This window comes from Sturnira hondurensis, unplaced genomic scaffold, assembly GCF_014824575.4.
Source record: "Sturnira hondurensis isolate 20B ecotype Veracruz unplaced genomic scaffold, ASM1482457v3 Scaffold0017436, whole genome shotgun sequence".
Classification (NCBI taxonomy): Eukaryota; Metazoa; Chordata; class Mammalia; order Chiroptera; family Phyllostomidae; genus Sturnira; species Sturnira hondurensis.
In genome coordinates this window covers 13,690,217-13,710,704 of record NW_028090067.1, presented here as the reverse complement: position 1 = coordinate 13,710,704, position 20,488 = coordinate 13,690,217, and the positions used below count along the sequence as shown (strand labels likewise).

Here is a 20,488-nt window from a genome sequence, read left to right as displayed (position 1 = left end):
CGGTCAACCCCTATTACCCCCGCCTGTATCCCCTGATACCACTGATCTGCCTTGTCCTTGGATCTGTTTACTCTGGACATTTCATAGGTGTGGGATCGTATAACATGTAGTGTTTTGTGGCTGGCTTTTTTCACTTAGCATAGTATTTTCAGGATTTGTCCCTGTTGTCGCATCTCTCAGGACTTCACTCCTTTCCTTGCTCAGTAACGTCCCATTGCGTGGGTATACCACATTCTGTGTATCCATTCGCCTATTGGTAGCCATTTGGGTTGTCTGCACTTTTTTATTTATCCTTACCTGAGAATATGTTTATTGATTTGAGAGCGAGAGGAAGCAGGGAGGAGAGAGAGAGAGAGAAGCGTCAGTTGGTTGCCTCCCCCACGCACCCCTACCAGGGATCAAACCCCAGCCTTTGGTGTTTGCTGGACGACGCTCCAACCAACCGAGCCACCTGGCCGGGGTACTTCTACTTCTTGACTCCTGCATAACGCCACTGTGAAGGTCTGTATACAAGCTTTTGACATATGTTTTCATATTTTTGTGTATACAACTAGGAGTAGAATTGCTAAGTAACTCAACAATAGTAATCTGTAAGGGGACAGGTGAGGACACAATGAGCCCAACTTAATGTGCTGGACATTTTCCTGGGGGCTAAGGTACACCGGTAAAGGATGGACCCAAGTCTCTGTCCCCTGGAGCTTAGATTCTTGAGGAGAGACCTGTACTGAACAAGCACTCCGCAAATAGTGATCTGGCCTGTTAGGAGGGTTATAATTGGGTTTGTCTTAATTCCAAGGGGTCTGTGGGATATGAAGGTGGGACCATCTGGTTGGCAGTGGATTAACTAATTAAAGTTCAGGGGAAGCATTCAGGTTTCCATGGAGACTCCAAGAGAAGTGGTCTGGGCAAGGTTTTCAGGTGCTTTCTGCAAGGCCACTGAGAGGTGCCGTGGACGGGACTCACGTTCTCGTGATGGCACTGACGGTGCAGCATTGGCAGAGCCTCTCCCAGCGCCCCACCTCCCCAGAAAGAGACCTGAGCTCCTGCTGCTCGGCCTGCACTTGGTCACCGAGTCAGTGTCCACATCCTGCCAGGGCCTTGCCGGTCACCTGGCCTGGGAGCCCCCGTGTGTCCCCTGATTAAGCATCTTCATAGTCTTCTAATGGGGGAAGCTCATGAGGCACACCAGACCCTCTGACTAGTGTTACCCTAAGGATGAGCTAAGTGTCTTTGCTGATTTACTCTCCCCCCTGGGAAGATGCTTTAAGTGGACCACAGGAAGATCATGGGAGGGGTGGCCTCTCTAAAAGCCTGTTCCTCTTACCCCACACTGGTGCATCTTCTCTGTAAGCAGGGTAACCTCCCAGATTACAACTTTGATGGGCTTCCAGTTCAGTCCCCCCACAGCTGTCTGGCTCTCTTTCTCTTAGAGAATGCAAGTCACGGTTCTCAGGAGGTCACATACTCTGTCCCAGATCAACGTTAGGTCTCTCTCTCTCTATTCTGCCTATTCCTGGCATGTAGTAGGTGCCCATTGAATGTCAGTGTATGAGCCTCCCAAATAAGATTATCATTCTTGCACAGACAAGCTGTGAACTTTCCTACCTCTGATCATTTCCTTATTCTGTATACATCCTGCAGAACGCCTTCCTCCATCTCTTCCCATGCAAAGGTCCCGGTTAACTGCCATGGTCTGTGGAAACTTCCTGTGGTCTCTGCCAGGGAAAAGGGGTTTCTTGCACCCTCATGGCCCTGTTGCTTCTGGGCTCTTCTTGCAGACCATCCTGGACGTTTGCACAGGTTGTTCACCATCCAGCTCAAGGGGTGTCCTTCACTTACCATCTACGTCAGTCTGTCCACAGGGCTCCGTGCGACGTGTGCCACTCGTTGCGTGTGGCAGCCCGGCATCAGGCCACCTGCGTGTCCTAACGTTGATGCAGTTCCTTGTGTTCTCTCTTCTCTGCCAGATTGATCGCTGCCCGAGGGCCCCGGGTGCGCTCATCTGTCACACCGCATATGTGTTTGCTGCCTGATAGCTCTTTGTTGGATGTTTCATCATTCAACTCATTTATTTTGGTCTATGGATGGAGGAACTAATTGAAATGCTTTATTTGAAAAATGATGCCAAAGCGTAGAGAAAAATAACAGTTTCATAAGTTAATGTTGGTGGTAGTTGTTGTGTTTCTTTGGGAAGGCTGTAACAAAACGCCACAGACTGAGTGGCTTATAAACAACGGAACCTAATTTCTCGCCAGTCTGGAGCCTGGGAAGCCCAAGGCCGTCGCGCTCCCTCCTGACCCAGCTTCCTCTCCCTTCCCGCAGGCGGAACCCTCTGCACTTCCACCTCATCGCTGACTCCATCGCAGAGCAGATCCTGGCGACGCTCTTCCAGACATGGATGGTGCCCGCCGTGCGCGTGGACTTCTACAACGCAGATGAGCTCAAGGTACGGGCAGGAGGGAGCCGCGCCTCCTTGGTTTCTGCCAGCTGGAAGCTTCTCTTGATTGTGGTTTAGTGGACCTCAGCAAGGGCAGAAATCTCAGCTCCCAGCTGGAAATGCCCAGGGTACCATTGAGGCTGTTTGCCACCTGAACCGGATTTTATTCTCCAAAACCTTAAAGTGACCACTCCTTTGGCACAGTGTACAATGGTCTGTGTGGTTCTAGCTGCCAAGGCTTTGGGTAGAGTCTGCAGGCCGTTGGCCTGGTATATATCTGAAAGAGGCAGACGATACTATCTGGAGAATTCTGTTACCCCGCGAGGTCAGTGCTGAACTCAGAGTCCAATGGACCTGGGCTTGAATTCGTGGATTGTCATTTACTGGCCGTAAGACACCAAGTAAATAAATAACCTGTACCTCCGCCAGGTGGGTTATCTGACTAGTAGGAAGGTGATACAACACCAACCTCAGCCGGTCACAAGAGGCTTCAGTGAGAGGGTGTATGTGAAAATGTGTTTTAAAAGACTGCTGAATACATTATTAAGGACTGTGTTGAGCTGCAGGGTTTTGACCCGTGAGACCCCTTTGGTCATGTCACACCCTTGCGGCAGGGCGTTGTGCCCCTTCTGTTGTGCCCCTCTGCTTGGCCCAAGATCAAGAGTCGCAGTCGGTGCAGAAGTCCCGCGTATCTGGCCCTGGCCTCTCGTCATTCCTGCACATTCCCTGTTACTCAGCTCTGAGGAGCCACGTCTGCCTCCCTGCCCTCCCCCTGTGTTGGAGCGTCTGCTCATGCCATCCCTTCCATCTCACATGCCCCTCCACACACCTTGTCGCAACTCCTGCTCGCCCCGCAGAGCTTGGGTGCACTGCCCCCGCGTCTGAGAGCCTTTCCCGATGTCTCCAGGAAAGAGGGACACATTTTCTATTCGCTTGTCTGTCTACTGCTGTAGCTTCAAACCTTCTTAATGCGGAAAGGGACTGGGGCGTATCTTACCCTCTCCCGCAGTTCTGGTACACAGCCGGGACCCTGTAATGCTTGTGGATTTAACAAATTGCTGTTATTAGAGGAACACATAACTTTGCAGAAATACGCATTGCTCTGTCTCCAATCACCTGGGGAAGGAGTAACACCTGGGCATGAGGCTGATGCCAGCAAATTGCTTGTTTCAAACCTCATAAAGCCATTATCTTTTCATCTCAGAGCCATAACATTTTAAATAGATCACAGAGATGCCGGCCAGAGTTTCTGATTTTCCCATATTTCAGGCTCTGAGGTTGATGGAGACGTTCAGAATTCAGCATTTGGGGATTGTCGTGGTAATTTCTGTGCCATTCCAATCTATTCTGAGCTAAAATTGATTAACACTCTTAAAAAGGGAAAAACAAAATTTAGCAAATTGCTGAGCTAATTAAGGTGAAAGCAAGCCGCTCTGTCTCCCCGGGTCTGAGCGCCAACACCGTGGGGAGAAGCAACCGGAGGGGAGGAGCGGCATTTGGCACAGAAGGATGCCTCTGCCTCCTCCTCTTTCGTTTCCCTTTCTTTTGGCAACCCTGAGCCTTTACGAGCCTGTACTCTCTACTTTTTAAAGAAAACACAGAGTGGCAGGGCGGGGGCAGGTGGGGGGAGCGGAAAGCCCGCGTTCATCTCCTAGCTTGTCACTGAAGAAATCTGATTTGGGTTCTGCGCCCTGGCTGCATCAGCTGTTGAGTGGGTTGGACAGCGCCAACTGTCCGACTGTCCTTATTGGGAAGGGACCCAATAAGATGACTCCCGAGAAGGCCCAGCAGTGCCCAGACTGCAGCAGGTGCTGAACAGTGGATTTTTCCTACAGTCCCCCACTCTCCTTTACGGCCGCAGCAGCAGAGGGTTACAGGAACCCCGACTGTAAAGCCTACTGGGAAATCCGTGGAGCGTTTGGAGGCTGAAGGCGTAGGGTGCCGAGGGCTGTAATCTACCTGCTCTTGGGGCCCCAGAACTTCCAGGAGGTGTGGGAGGAAAGGGGGGCGAGAGGGGAGGAGATAGGGCTTCTGACTCTCTCCTGCCCCCTTTAATGCAGGTAGACCCGTTCATTAGTTTACATACTCACATTGAAGGCTCCATGGCTGTTTAAAAAAAAATTTTTTAAATACAATCTAGATGAGTTCTAAAGGTTGCCATCACTAGTGTCCTGTCGTAGAGCCCGACTTCTGCTATTGCTTATGCCACGCAAGATGCCCAGCACCTGCGCTTTATTTTCCCACCAATTACACATCTACCTGCCACAGTCCTATATCCCGCGAGATCAGAACCAGGTAAGCATCCAAGAGGGAGAATGAGTAGGAAGGCATTTTGTAAAACGTCGTTTTTCCATAATTGATAACAGTAGCAATCATATACACGTAACGGCTGCTCAGCAAACTCAAAACCATGATCTGCCCGCTCTCCCCGACCTGAGCCTCTCCTGGCTCCTCACATGACCATCTGTCTGTTCGTTGCTAATCCAGAACGCAACGGTTGGTCTTTGCTAGGACCCTTTTCCTCACCCTGTATCTAACCATCCCACACCCTCGCTTGTCTCCGTCTGCCCTGCTGGCATCCTGGTCTCAACATTCGTGATCTTCCCCCGGCACAACAGCAGGTGTTTCCCAGATGAGTCTCTTCCGTCTGCTCTGCTCCCTTCTCCTCCCCCAGACCTAGTCTCCGTCCGTAGCACGAGTCCACTTTCCCAGAAGCGAGCCCGACCAATGCCAACATCTTTCCTCTGCGTAAAACCTACCGTGCTCCTTAATACTGAGTAGCATTTTGCTGCATAGCCAGGCTCCTGCCTCCTTCCAGCTTCCTGGTGCACCGCTGGCATCCCGAGTCGCTCACGAGGTCTTCAGATTTGCTCTGCTCCTTCCCTCCTACCTGGGGCCTTTGTGCACATTGTTCTATCCATTAACCTCTGCCCCCCAGCCTGCCTTCTCTCCCCCAGAGTGAATAAATTCCCAATTCTTTTGCTTAAGCTACCACGTACAGCGCACCTTGCTTGATTGCACTTCCCAGGTGTTGTGTGTTTCACAAATTGAAGGCAAGACCCTCCATCAGCACCACGATTACAGCTGACTTTCCGTCCTTACTCGCTTTGTTGTGGTGGTCTGGAACTTAACCCGCAATTCTCTCCGAGGTCTGCCTGCTGGAGCTCGGAGAAATCTTCCCTGCTTTTATCTTCTCGTGGGGGTTCTGCTGTCGTATGTTGTCACAGGATCACAGACGTTTCTCAGCTATCCTCAGGGCAGACTGTACTCTCTCATGCCTTTGTGTGGTCAGCTGGTCCATGTCTGTGTCTCCCCTTGATGGAAAGCCTCAAAAGGGCTGTAGCCTGTTTGCTTCTCATCGCCCTGCATCCTCACGCCTGGTGCAATACCTGGCTCATGAACATGTTTGTTAAATGAGTGGTGTGCAGTCAACTTGGAATGAGTCTCTGAGAGTATCAGACTCACTAGGAAGGGGTTTCTTTGTCACCGTCTAGGCTCGCCACATTCCCGAGGCCACCTGTGCCCGTGACCCTGCGGTGGCATAAATAAGGCAGCTCCATCGTCACCACCCCAGGAAAAGCCCCCAGAGCAGCCCTGGGACAGGTGGGTGTCTTTCTGTGACAGGTACACCAGGAGGGGGACACAATAAAACCCCTCCCGTTCGCTGATGTTAGAGGAGGAGGGGGTAGAGCAGGAGAGGAAGGGACTGGAGCTGCGATCTCCACCTGCGGTCAGGAAGCGTGTCAGTCGGTAGCCCCCGCCGAGACACACAGCCGCTTCCCCCGATACAGCCGGTTCCTCCTGTGGGCCCCTCCTTCTATCTGTAGTACTGGATAATGGACATTCCTGAAGGATCGGTGCGTGATTAAAGACAAACCATGGAGAATTTGGGGGGAATGGGACGCATCCCTCCATAATTGCCAATTAGCGTAGATTTGCAAATAGTGATCTCTCAGCCCTGTGAATAGTGATCATCTCTGTGGCCCCTGAAATGCTCACTGGTCTTCTTCGTGTTCATTCTTGGCTTCTAGTCCTCATATCAGCAGGACCATCCTTAGAGAACATCCTTAGGCTGCGAACCCAACTCCAGGCACGTAGCCCCTGTCAGCAGAGGAGGAGTTGGACCAGGATGAGAGCAGGGCCTATTTTTGTGTCGAGCTTTGTAGATGGCGGCATGCTGTCACTCACGTCTCACGACAGCCCACCCTGGGGTGCAGAGGGAAGTTTTATTACCTCCATCTCGCAGAGGATTTATAGATTGAAGCACAAAGCTGAAGAGTGTTTGCCTAAGATCAGGCAGCTAATAAATGCCAGGGCTGATATTTGACTTTTCCCTTTCCAGGAGAAAAGATATGAGCTGTGGGATCATATAATTCAAGGGACACAGGTATGGAAAGGAGGGAGACACGGGCTGCAGCACAGGGCGGGAGCTGCCTCTGTTGAGTGGCACTTGAACTCAAAATTCCCTTTTTCAGTGACTTTGGAGCCCACGCACGGACTGTGGTGTAACAGCCCTTATTTGTGGGAGACTTGGCCATGTTTTATGGGGTTCTCCCAAGGAACGCTCACAGCGAAGAGCTGCTGTTGAAATCCCAGTTAAACAGATAAGGAAACCGGGGGTGAGGCTGGTTAAAGATCCCAAAACCCACGTGCCTAGAGATTCCACGGCAGATGCGGGGTTAGCGCCCAGAAATACCTTACTCTACAGTCCATGCTCTTTCTTCTGTGTCGTAATTCTTTCTCACGGCCTGTTGTTAAACTAAGACACCGTAATTGTGTCTAGACAAAGGTTCTGTAAGCTCTCGGGGGTGTTCTTTTTCTGGTTGTTTCAGAAGAACCAATGTGATAAGCACAACCCCTTTGTTAAAAGGCCTGCTGGGAGCGGAGCTTCCTGCTGGGGACAAAAGCATCGTACTAATGACGCTGCTGAGTTGGGGATGGCCCCAACACTCCCATCCAAGGATCCTTTGCTCAACTCAACAGTCATCTCTCTGGACAGTTGGCCTTAATCAGCAAAACACGCCGTGCCAGTTTTCTGCTGTGACGTGACCCCTCCGTGCCTGTCAGCCTCTGATCTTGCCCCCATCTGGCCCAGAACGCCACCCCCATGCCATGCCACCACCGGGGTGAGGATGATCCCGAGCTCGGGAAGGGGAGCGGCTGGGGCAGGGGCTGCTTCATGACTCCCCTGTCCAGCTGGGGGCCTTCATTCATCTCCTTTTCTCTCCGACCTGATGCCTGCTCGTTACCAGCAGCAGGAAGAGTATGAAGTGGAAGTCGGGACTGTGGGTACAGAAAATAGGGACTCTGAAAATTGGCTTTCCGCTCGTACTCGGTTGCCTTTGTACTGGTCCCTTGCAGAGTGTTGCGGAGGCTGTCTTTAGATGACGGCAGTCCCTCAGCCCCTTGCCGTCCTTTGGGAGTCAAACTTCTGTCGTACCTCTCACTAGGGAAGGCGGGTAGACTGCTGCCCATCCTATCTGTTCCTAGGAAGATACGCTTTCCGAGTGATGGGCATCTTCAGTGAGGCGGGGCTCGTGATGCCATGCGCTCACAGGTGAAAATAAGCCCCATACCCATAGCTCTTGGTGGACCAATGAAACCCAGCAAACTCAAATCTCCTAAAATCTCATCTGTGAGTCTTTCCAACACCATCCTCTTCCCAGAACTGGGTTTGGGTTTTACGATCGCCAGGCCCAGGTTGTACCGAGGTACTTCGGTACCCATCGTTAATTTGTTCCGGAACTCCTGATGGGTGCCAAAACTGACGAGTACTGAATGGCTTCTTCCCATGAGAAACAAGGTAATTAGAAATAACTCTGGAAAATTCCCCAGAATGTCCACATGTTACTGAGCTAAGGTTAATGAGGTCGTTTCGCAATACAGAGCCTTAAAATTCAACAGACGTGGATAAAGAAAGCAATTGCATAAAAACAAAACAAAATTCAACCCCATTTTACCTGCACCGAAAACAAAACAAAATTCAACCCCATTTTACCTGCACCGAGAGTTCCTGGCACATTGGGGTGGTGGTGAGGAGGAGGAGGAGGAGAGGGGTTAATTGTTGGAAGAGGGGTCCTCTTCCAAGACAATCTCAAGCGACTTCGCAGCGGTTTCTTCTGTTTTCTGTTTCTTGGATTCACTGACCACTTTTGGAGACTCCGATTTAGGGAGATTCACTAAAAATCTATCAAGAGAAACTCATTTCTGTCTATGTCCCAGAATGTTTCTGAAGTGTGATACTGTTCATTACACTGGGGCCCATTTTGGCTTGTCGGAGCTTTGTCCGGGGGATACTTTTCCATAGAGTTTTGAACTTCAACCCGTTCACCGCACATTTCTTTCATCAGTGCAGCCGAGGCTTCCTCCCTCCCCTCCTCCTCACCTGAAGAAACGTCCCCAGCCACTGTCTGCTGCTGCTCCTTCTGAAGTCCCCGCAGCCCTTCAGGGCTGAGCTCTGCTCGTTGCTCCCCCGCTAACTCTTCATCATCTTACCGCTGACCTCCAGGCCCATGGACCTGCCCAGAGATGCAATATGCTCCCCTGTGGGGCCACCAGGATCATCCTCAAAGCCTTCAAAGTTTCTTGGAGTTACAGCTTCTGGCCACACTTTCTTCGAGGCAGAGTTCACAGTCATGTCAGAGACTTCATGCCAGGCCCCATCTAGGAGAGGAACACAGTGGAGAATATTAAAATGGTCCTTCCAGAACTCTCTGAGTTGTCAACTGTGTATCTGAGGTTACTTCAAAACATCTCTGGAAAAGGACCCCTTTGTATAGAGGTTTTTGAAGTTCGAAATGACCTGCTGGCCCGTGGGCTGGAGCAGAGGAGTTGTGTTAGGGGCGAGAACTTAAGGTTATAAAACTCAGCTGTTCCAGTAGGTCGTCCTCCAAGCCTGGAACATCATCCACAACTAACAAAGCCCTCAGAGGTGGTCTGTTTTCCTGTAAATATTTGTTCACACTGGTGCCAAAAACTTTGTTCGTCTACTCTATAAAGAACAGCCTCTTGTCTCCCAAGGTTTAGTATCGGCCCTCCATGTCACACTCAACTTGCTTTTTATCACGTTCTTTCTCTTGAAAACTTGAGTTTTCACCGTGATACTCGAGTAGAGGCTTGAGTTTTCAGCCCCCACTAGCATTCCCACACAACAGCAGAGTTAGCCTGGCCTTCATCGGCCCGTGCCCTGGCGATGCCTTGTCTTCTTGCGTGGCGTGGGTTCTGTCAGGCATTTTCTTCCAGAACAAACCAGTCTCGTCGCAGTTAAACACTTGTTGGGGGACAAAACCCTCAGCTTCTACGTCCTCCCTAGACTCGGTGACATAGCTCTCGGCAGCCCCTTTGTCAGCCCCAGCTGCCTCTCAGCCTCACCACACTAGGGTGCCAGCCCCCTTTCTAAATCCATCGAAGCATCCGTGACCGGCTCTAAACCCGTCACTGCTCTCCCCCCTTATTCCGGGCTTGTCTCTCAACAGATCAGCCTGTGCTTGCCTAGCTTTTTTGCAAATTATTGCCGCAGAAATGCTGTCACCCGCTAACTGTTTTTCATCAATCCAGATGTAAAGCGATTTTTCACCTTCTTCCAATGTCTGTGAACGTTGCTCACTCACAGGCTTTATACCTTTGGCAACACTCGCTGCCTAATCGTTTCTTTATTTCTCACTTCATCAAGATTGTGGCCCGTGGCTCTTGGATATAAGAGCATTATCAGTCACACCGACACCACTCCCACACTTAGCCACGACCTCTTTTTTCTTTTCAATGGTGGTTCTTATTAACTGCCTTTTAGGCTTCGTGGTATCGCTCTTAACCGTTGTGTGACCCGTGACTAGCACTTAAAATGCACAAACGTACAAGACAGTAATGACGAGTGTGTGTGGGGGGATTCTGCACTGATCACAAGCTACCACGAGACTGACACACTGCCCCCCGTTTCATCGTGAGAGAGGGGCACCAAGTGGCGAACCAGCGACAAGCGAAAAAGCATTTTCTCTGGCGGGGCAGCATCGTGTCTACAACAAGTTCCAGCAAGTGTGACGAGTCCGAGAAGGCGCCGAGTGCTGAAACATCTTTTTTCCCCATCAAAATGCAACGAGTACCAGGTCTGATGAGGTCTGAGTACCAAGGTGTGAGTGTAGTTCAAAGGCACCACACTTGGCGGGGCTTGGGCTGCAGGTGCTGTGATCACACATCTCGGGGGCACTGGGGCAGTTACTGTTAGACTTGGCCTGCAGGGGAGCGACAGAAGCCCTGGGACATGTCTCAGAGAGGACGTGATCTGCTCTGCGACACCCTGCGGAAGAATGAGAAGTGAAGTTGATCTCTGGACTTGCCTTGGGCAGTTTAATAACATGGTAAGCCTAGGAGTAACGCACAGAGCTTAGTCGTCTTTCAGAATCCTAACCCTAACCCTTCTCTCGTTGTTGGTGAAAATTAAATGCAGTAAATGAGGTCTTGTAACGGAAAGCACAGTGCCTGGCACGTGGTAGGCACTCGACAAATTGAGTTTCCTTTCCTCCCTGCTCATGTATTTGAAGATGGCTGTGATTAACCTCTTAAATCTCTTCTTCCCACACCCATCATATCCAGATACCTCGCCTTCCCCTTCTATAAAGGAGCAAAGGACCGCTGCATTTTGGGTTGTTTTCCTAAAGTAGTTTATGGATTCATGGTCTAGTTCCTTCTCTCCTTTTGGGTCTCCTGTTATACAGGAGGGCTGACTGATGTTAAATGTCAAGTCCAAGTCTCAAAAAGTTAGCGTTCTCCTGTTCTCTTTGTTGCTTTACTGGTTCCCAGATTGTCTATGTGGCTTGTGACTATTGGACGTTTTCTTAAGGCCAGCAGTGCTGGCTTTGTGTTAGGGTTTTCTCTCTTCGATAGCAAGGGCAACCTCACACAGTAGACATGGATAAGTGACATGAATTTGAAAATACACCTTTCTGTATTTCGAAGACGAGTCTTCGGCTTTTAACTATTAGACATGGGAAATTATAGACAATCAAGGGAAATTGTAACCTGCATTAGAAAAGAGTCTGTGTCATTCGTACAATTTCACTCTATACACTAGCAAATGTTTCTTTGTAGAACGGAGTGTCCTAATGAATGGGCCCTGTCCCCGTTTGAGTCATAGAATCTTAATTAGGAAGGAACTTGGCATTCATCCGGCATAACCTTTCGCTTTCTTCTATAATATTCTACATAAGTGGTCATTACTCTTCTGCTTTTGAATACTTCCAGAGATAAGAGATCATTACCTCCCAAAGGACTTTGTTCCATATTTAGCAACTCTGTTAGGAACTTCACCTCGTACTGCACTGAAATCTTTATTCTTTTCAATCTCTCTGTTGGTCCCGAGCATTAATAAAGACCCATGCAAGTGTGTGTGTGTATATATATATATATATTATATATCATTGTGTGTTACCTCACCTGCCTTCCCCACTGCACTGTGAGAACAGGGCCTGTGACTCTATGCCTGGCTTTTAGGGCTAAGCCTGGCTGGTACTGGCCCCCAGTCAATGCATGGATGCTACACGTTGGGCCTGCAGAATGAATGAATCAGGCATTTGAGGACGCGGCACATCTACCGGGTCCTCTCCTCGTCGCCCCCATTCCTCCAGCCCTATCCTGAGTGGCCGGGCTCAGAGCCCAGCGTGACACTTACATATGTCTTCAGCGTGTTTGCGTAATAAGCAGTTTCGCATCGTTGCCTTCCTTGACAGTACTCACTTTTGTCTCCGTTTCCTGGATCTGCCATTCTGGGTGGTTCTTCATGGGATAGTTTTTCCCAACCTGTGCAGGCGACATGGTCTGAGCTCAGAGACTTAAACTCACTGAAAGCAACTAGGTGTCCCCTGGCCCACGCCTCCCATCTGAGCATGGACCCCTTTTCACCGTCATCGCTGTGATTTTTCTCACTCACAGTTTATTCACCTGGATAAAAAAGGAAATGCCTTCGTGAACCTCTCATTTCATTGCCTCCTCTCACGAGTTCCATGCTGTAGAAATGGCACCCGTTTTCCCTGCCACTAAAGAGTTTACCAAAGGAATTAACAGACTGCGGGTGATCGGGACAGAGGGGATGCTGAAATCTGGTTCTTCTGGCCCTCACTGCAGGGCTAGTCTCTTGTACTGCAAACCTGAACCCTGCCAGAACTTGAGTTCAAAGCAATTTCTGTGATACAAGTATACGGTTGTCGTGGTGGGTTTTAGGACGTAAGCTGGACCAAAAGAAAAAGAAATGAGACGCCGGAGACATTTTGTGGGTAATGAAAAAGAAACGGGCGGAGCAGGCTGGGAATTGTGAGGAGGGTAGGGAATCTTCCCAGTGGGAACGAGAGTCTCTGTCCAAATGTTTTGAAAAACGCAGAAGGATAGATTTGGGGACTGAAATGTTAGAGCAGCAGGGTCTCAGATGAGGCACATTTTTTGGTGTGTTAGCCTGGAGTGGAGTCGCGGAGCAGTGTGGTGAAAAGTGAGTGAGTATGAGGGGCCCCAGGTGCTTCAAGGCCAAGGTGTTAGGCGATCCATCCAAAAGATGCCATAGTCGCCCAAACTGTTGAGAGCTGGAAAGAATTCTATTCGTGCCAGTCCAAGGGGCCCCCTGCAATCCAGGTAAAATCAGCGATGAATTGTTCAAACCAGGGCACATGCTGGAAAAATATTTGAATTATAAGAATTAAAAAGATTCTTCTGGTAAGAATAATAATAACTCTCATCAATAAGAATCGATTATGTGCCAACATAACAGCTTTACATGCATATACTTATTTGATCCCCTCCATAAGCCTTGAGGTGCCTGTGATGATTTTCCCCCATTGCCACATGAGGAAACGGAAACTTATAAAAGAGGCTTGAAACCACTCAGTGTCGCGGAAGCAAAATACGAGTGGACCCGTTAGTGCGGTCCTCGCGCCGTGCCGCCCAGTGGAAATACCAAGATGCGATTTTTAACATCCTAGTAGCCACACGTACAAAAGCAAAACGAATCGAGTGCACGTTAGGCATGTATTTTATTTAATCCTTTATATCCACATTGTTATCATTTCAGCCTATGATCAGTATGTTAACAGTTTCTTGTGTCATATTTTACATTCTGTTTTCATACTTAGTCTCTGCAATCGCATGCAGAGTTCACACCTCTCTATTTGGACGGGCCGCATTTCAAGTGCTCAGCAGGCACATAAGGGTGGTGGCTGTGGACCAAGGGCAGGACTTGGTTTTTCAGGCTATACGGTAATGCAAGGGCAACAATCTGTGGACAGAAGCACATCATTTTTGAACAACAGAAATTCTATCTCAGTGTTTTCTACTACAATAATAGATGTTCTAATAAAACATATATAGAATTTTTAGCATAAAGAGACCCAAGGATACAGCCCAGTTGTCTTATGTATAAAAATAACAGAAGAAAAATGACCTGCTATGCAAGAACTCACAATATGCACCAGTGTATACTTCCTGAAGAAAGTACCAAAGGTCATTAGCCAGCCAACTAGCAAAGTAATCCAAATGAATATTCATGAACCAAGAGGTCTTATTCTGAAGGGGCAGGCAGTTTGCACCGGATGGTTACACTCGGAATGATCTGTAAATAATCATTTTAAATCGTTTGCAAAGCCAAACGCAGGTACCAAAAGTTGCTCTTGAAAACAGACAGCCGGCTGATCACAAGTGTGAACAGCTTGGGGTGTACACATTGGGTTTCAAAGTAAGTTTTTTGTGTGTTTTGTGGTGTAACTGAGGTGTAATTTTTAACCTTTCACTCTCTTCATCGGGGGGAAAAGGTAGCTATGTTTCTCCAAAGCTCAAATGTGACCACTGGCTAAGTGATAAGTACAATTAAGACTAAGTTAATAGGGACGATTATTGCATATGAAACAAAGCCTGTGTAAATTAGGTAAGAAGCGAGCAAAATGAGAAAGAAAAAAAATGATGGAACATTAGGTATCCATACGGGAAAAAATGAACCTTGAACCTCACTTTATACCATTTATAAAAGCTAGTTTGACCTAAATCTTACACTTAAATGTGGGAGCTACAACTAATGAACAGAGGGCAAGAAAATAGAGGAGAAAATCTGAATGACCTGAGGATAGGCAAAGAACGCAAGAAGAGCAAACTGAAAAAGAAAATAATTGATAAATTGGACTTAATCTAAACACTAAGTGTTCAAAGACGTAGGAAAACAAGATAACATTTTACATCGGAGTGGCAAAGGCTTTTAAAAAAGTCTTACCCAATAGTGGCCAGTAACCACTGGAAACAGCTCTCATGTAAGTTGCTGTTATAAATGACACCTTTCTTTTTCAAAGTGCTGTCATATGTCCCAAGATAGTCACAAACATGTATCAGCTGTTTGAGGCAGGACGTCTCTGTCTGCGGAAACAGAGACTGAGTGCAAGGATTTCATCTTGGCATTGTTTCATTACAGGGGCAAAATTTGGACACAGCCTAAGTGCTGGCCGTGGGCAAGGGAGAACAAGGGGATGGAGTGGCCAGCCCCACGAGCAGATAATGTTTTTCAAACATCATTTTTTAAATCAGATTTTATTGATGTAATAATAAAAGTTGGACATGGCTTCAATACATGAAAAGGGAAAAGTACTTTTGATTTAATATTAAGTTAAAAAAAGACACGAAGCTACTTCCCCCCAATTTAAAGGCTTCTCTGTTAGTTACATGATTATTATAAAAGGAAGAATGTATGGCAGTGGGTTCCCTCTGGCTACAGGGATTCCAGTGGGGGTTTTCTTATTTTATTACATTTTATAAAATTTCCACAGGAGTGCGGTTTTTTAAAAATACAGGTTTTTTTTTTTTTCTTCTAAAAGAAGGAAGGGAAGGAGAAGAAGGGAGAGAGCACCGCGAAGCAGGGAAGCCTTGTTGGTCTGCAGTGTCACGGGCAGCGTTGTTCGTGGGTGTGAGAGCAGACGCCCGCTGTGGGCTCCAGCCCACCCACGTGGGGGTCGTGGACATCCAGGGTGCTGCCATGTCTGTAAGGGGGCTTGTGGGTGAGAATCTGGTTGGAAAGCCCCCAAGAACTCCCTGGGGCTTTGTGCATTGGCAAGCCCGCCTGTTTTACAGAGGCCTTAGCTGCATGGTCTTTGTAGAACAGGTAAAGGCACAGAATGGGGAACAAGGTCACTAAGGGCTCCCTTGACGCCCTTTTGTGCTGCCCAGAGACTCCTCTGTGCGCCCTTGGTGGGCTGAGAGTAGGGCGGGGCCATCTGTCTCAGACTCACCATTTCCTACGGCGACACTTCCCAGGGAGAAGGTGCTGAAGTGCCTTAGTTAAAACACAAGGGGATGCGTTGCAGCAAGTAAGACAAAAGAACAGTAAAGATGGCTTAAACAACCCATCCATTTTCTCACATAGCAAGAAGCCCAAAGGTTGGCAGTTCTGTGAGAAATGGTGGTCACCGTGAGGATTCTCCTGGGCTCCTCCCAGTTGCAGTGGTCATAGCAAATTCAGCAGGACAGTGGAAGGGGAATAAAAGCCACCCCCGACTCTGTCCGAACCCTCTCCCCAGGATCTCCCAGCAGACTTCCCTTCATTGGCATTGGCCAGGGTTGTGTCACAGGCCTGCGTCTGGTCTGCTGGGGAGACGGGAGATGCGAACGTCTCTGCGTGAGCGTTTCTGCGTGTCTGCATGCGTGTCTGCATGCGTGTCTGCATGTCTGCATGCGTATGTCTTTCTGCTGGCAGTCTTTCCAGTCGAGAATTGGAAGAGTGACCCTGGGTAGGCAGCCAACAGAATCTAAATGCATATTTAGGAAGCCGGCTGATCAATACTTCAAAGTGTAGCTGCTCTCCCTTGCCTTCTCTTTTGAATCTGTGACGTCCGAGTTAACTGGTTTGGGGTTGGGGTTGGATGACACTGTTGGGACCTTCCAAGTCTATGCCTGGGGGTAGTTCCCATCCCCCCTCCAGGATGGAGGCGGATGGGCTGCCAGGGGTTTCCATTTCTCAGTAGCACGGGGCACTGGCCGGCTGGGAAAATCTGATGCTCACTCTAATTAATAGATAGCTGAATTATCTCCTAATTAAGAGGAAGCAACTCAGGTCCGTACCTGGGTAGAAATCAATCAATAGATAAGGATTTGCTGAATGCAGACTGTTCTGGGAGAATTCAGATGTAGGAAAGCTAATGTCTTCTCCAAGAATTTAGTGAAAACTAATGTAATTGGGAACCATGCAGTATCAATCAGCTACCAGCTGGATCATCGGGGATGGCTTCCCATGAGAAATGGGACTTGGAGCTGGACCAGGGGCACTGCTGTGATTTCCAGAAGAGAAAGGGAACAGGCGCACACTCCCCTTGCTCAGTTTATTATTTTTAAGAGCACAGGTTTGAGGAGTGTGTGGAGAAGGCGTAGAGCTTTCTGTCTTGCTCTGTGAATTAATGACAGGCTTTTGTTGCCCAAAGAAGAGAACACCTTTTCCCAACCAGAACTCCTTTGCCTACTTATTATCTACTGAGCTTAGCTATAAAATTTAATACCCTTATCATTGTACCTTTTCTGTCAGAAAAGAGAAATGAATTTCTTTCATCTGCCTGGTACTCCCTCCCATTTTTTGTGTGTAAAGCCTACACCCTTTGATAGTAGAAGAAACTAATAAACCAGATTACTAAAACTGTCACCCAGAACTGCTCAGGACACCCACAGGAGACAACAAACTGGATTGTTTTTACCTTCCAGTCTTCAGTGTCTATATAGTCAGTATGTTCACATTTGAATTAAAAACAAATTGGATGTCTGCTCTATGCATAGTGTCTTCCAAAGCCCCAGGGGAGTTTCCAAAGTAAAAATAGTGGCTGGCTCCCCCACAGAGGAGGCTCGGGTGGGGAGACCATGTGTACCAGAGGAAGTCACCCGCTGCGGGGATAAGGTGGAGAGAACCATGCCTAGTAGTAGCGGGTGAGTGTGGACCAAACTGGCCTTGTATTTGGAAAACTGAACTTTCATTTCACAGTGTGCAGATTCCATTTTTAAAATCAGTGCCCCTGCCCTGTTCAAGGGGAGGGCCATCAAGGAACATGTATGAAGGACACATGGACAAAGCCAGAGGGGGTGGGTTTGAGGGTGAGAGACAGGGTTGGGTGGGGCTGGGGTTATGGCGTGGCAGGGTGAAAATGGAGGCAATTGTACTTGAACTACAATAAAAAAAAGATCAGTGCCCCTGACTTATTCAATGGGTTCGAGGGCAGAAGAGGGAGCTGGACAAGATAGGCATTGTTACATTCCCCCCTGACTTTCATTTCTCTTACTGACTGGATAACTTGCAATAACTGGGATGCCAACTCTGGGCCCTGTGGAACATGCGTTGAAGTAGCAAACCAGTCCAAGACCCTGATCTTAAGATTCTCAGGCCCAGAGACTTAGTGGCATCCTGGGGGCAGGGCGTCTTAGTGGGTGAGCAGAAAATCAGAGAAGAATAGAATTGGTTCCTCTTCTCCCAGCTTGCCTTTTCCCACAATGACAGTCCCCAAAGAGTGGATATGGAAGTGTTGTGGTCGAAAGTTCTCTCCATAGACCACCTTCATCCTCTCCAGGTGACTTAAGGCAGGTCGATTTCAACAAGCACCTTGACGGGGCGTGGACCTGCTGCATATGGCAGTAAGGGAGAGAGGAATCAAGGTCAACACCTAGAATGCTGGTTCAGGCTGGTGGGTGTGTGGCGATGGCATCTAAACTGGGAGAAACTGAGGAGGGAGCAGGCGTTCGTTAGTGGGCGGAGCATGAGTTCCGTCTGTCATCTAGACATCCTCTTGGAGATGGTGGGCAGGGAGTGTGATATGCATGGCTGGGAGCTGTCCCAGTGGAAAGGTGTTCATACTTAGTGTGATTGTGATTCTCCCCCCACTCCCCTCCCCCACAAATTGTCACGGAGTGCCGAATTAGCAGGTGCTCAAGCATGCCGTTCTCTAGGCATCTGGCTACGAGGTGAGCCCAGGTTGGGGCAAACCTAGGCATAGCCTGAGACTGAAATCCAGCGGGAAGAACCTGCTCTCCTCTCCTTGTATAGGGCAAGCGTGAGAAAGCTCTTGACCTAGTGAAGTTAACATTTGGAGCTCAGACACCAGGGAGCTGAAGTAAAAGAGTCTGGAGAATAAAGTCTGAGCAAAACAGCTGCCCCGCACCTGGAGCTTGGGGCCCCTGGTTCAGTGTGAAGTTGAGTGTAGGATGAGGCTTACCTGCTGGGCGGAGGGGGTGCTCAGTGGGGTGGAAACACAGACCCCTCATTCTGGGACAGGGGCAGCCAAGGGCCTGGCTAGAGCATTGCTGCTGGCCAAGAAGGAGGCCCTTGAATCAGCCACTGGACAGTCTTGCTTTTTTAGACTTCATATTCTTTCATTAGTAAGCCTCATTTAATTCCTTTCCTTATTTGCAGGGGTACAGAGTTGTCACTTTTTCTTTAGGTCAGGATGCCTCCTTCCTCCTCAGAGGTTCTTCTCCAATTCTGGATGATGTAGTATTTTCTAGTAGGCCCACACTGGGGCGAACTTGCACCCTGGTACCAGGAACAAACCAAAATTCTGCTTGTTCATCCATGCACTTGTTTCTGAGGTGTCACTAGCACTTTGTGAAGCCTCAACTGGTTCTGGGCCAGATAATTCTCTGCTGCGGGGTCTCTCTTGTCTGAAGATGTAGCAACGTCCCTGGTCTCTACCCACTAGATGCCAGTACGCCTTCCCCTCAGGTTGTGACAACCAGAGATGTCTCCATGCATTGCCAAGTGTCCCTTAGGGCAGCGGTTCCCAGCCTTTGTAGTACTGGGACCAGTTCCATGCAGGCTAACTTCTCTGCCGACCAGGGTGGGAGAGGATGCTTTAGGGATGATGCAAGCACATTACCTTCAAGCTCACCTCTTGCTGTGGAGCCTGATTCCCAACAGGCCCGGACCAGGGCCAGTCTGTGGCCTGGAGGTGGAGAACCCCTGCCTTAGGGGGCAAAATCGCCCCTGGTTGAGAATGTGCATTAGGATCGGACAAAATTAGGGGCAGCTCCACTGTGCAGGCAGGCCCTGACTGGCTATGTTGCATGTGAAGGCAATGGGCCAGGAAATTCAAGCCTCTAAGCTACAGACCAGCCAAATGGACGTACATCTTTTTATTCCCAGCCACAGGAAAGGTGAGCGACATCCAGGTGCTGCCAGGACCAGCCGCATGGCCCCGTGGGCCCCGTGGTGATATCCATTCATAACTGTCCAACCTCCTCGGAGACACTGGGCAGCCAGGTTCTACTTGTTCTCTAATTGAAAGCAAACCGGAATTATTTCTACGCAACGATCACTTTGAATAGGAAACTTGGAAACATTTCAGGTTTTCGTCCCTGGCTGCACCCCGGTCACCAAATTGATTTTGGGAAGAGGTGCCCGTGGGTGTGGAAATGTGAGTTTTCCTGCTGAAGAACAATAGACCATACTGCACAGTCTGGTAACTCCGTCTGCTTCCCACGATCAAGTCGAGGCATTACATGGGCCTCGTCAAGGGCATTTTCCTGAAGGTCAGAAGGGGTGAGTTGCGACCCTACCATTCACCAGCTGTGTGTGACCTTGGACAATGATGCTTTAAAAGTCTCACTTCCCTAGACATACAGTGGAGGCACGAATTCCTCACTTCCTTGATTCACAGAATGATTTCAAGAATCAAATGAAATAATACATTGGAAACCGGTGCAAACTAGCAAATGCTGTTCACGCACGATTATTGTCATCATTCCTATTATCTTTTAAAAAGACGGATGCTTCACAAATTGACTTGTTAAATATCCATTTATATACTCAACTCCCTTGCTAGAAACTCATTTAACTACAATACTTTCATTGGATTTAACCACTTACCCAGGCTGAATTCAAGAACCCCAGTTGGTTTTAAATCTCCGTTCTGGCTAAATAATAGGTTTGAAGAGAGAGTCGAAAGCCGTGATCAGCATCTTATTCGTGGGAGTAATGGCATTGCCGCAACTGCCCTTCTCGGCCCCTGTTACCGCCAATGCAGTGGTCCTGCGACTTAACACACATCACGTCCCAGAGGGGGCTTGTCG

The 20,488-nt window shown here is 48.8% G+C and overlaps 1 protein-coding gene across 1 annotated transcript in view; it reads left to right on the top strand.

Moving 5' to 3' along the window:
• Positions 1-20,488, top strand: part of LARGE1 (LARGE xylosyl- and glucuronyltransferase 1) — a 448,405-nt gene that overhangs the window by 224,914 nt on the left and 203,003 nt on the right. The window contains exon 5 of the mRNA XM_037068553.1: positions 2,323-2,446. Coding sequence (XP_036924448.1) covers positions 2,323-2,446 — 124 coding nt within the window. The remainder of the gene's footprint in view (positions 1-2,322; positions 2,447-20,488) is intronic.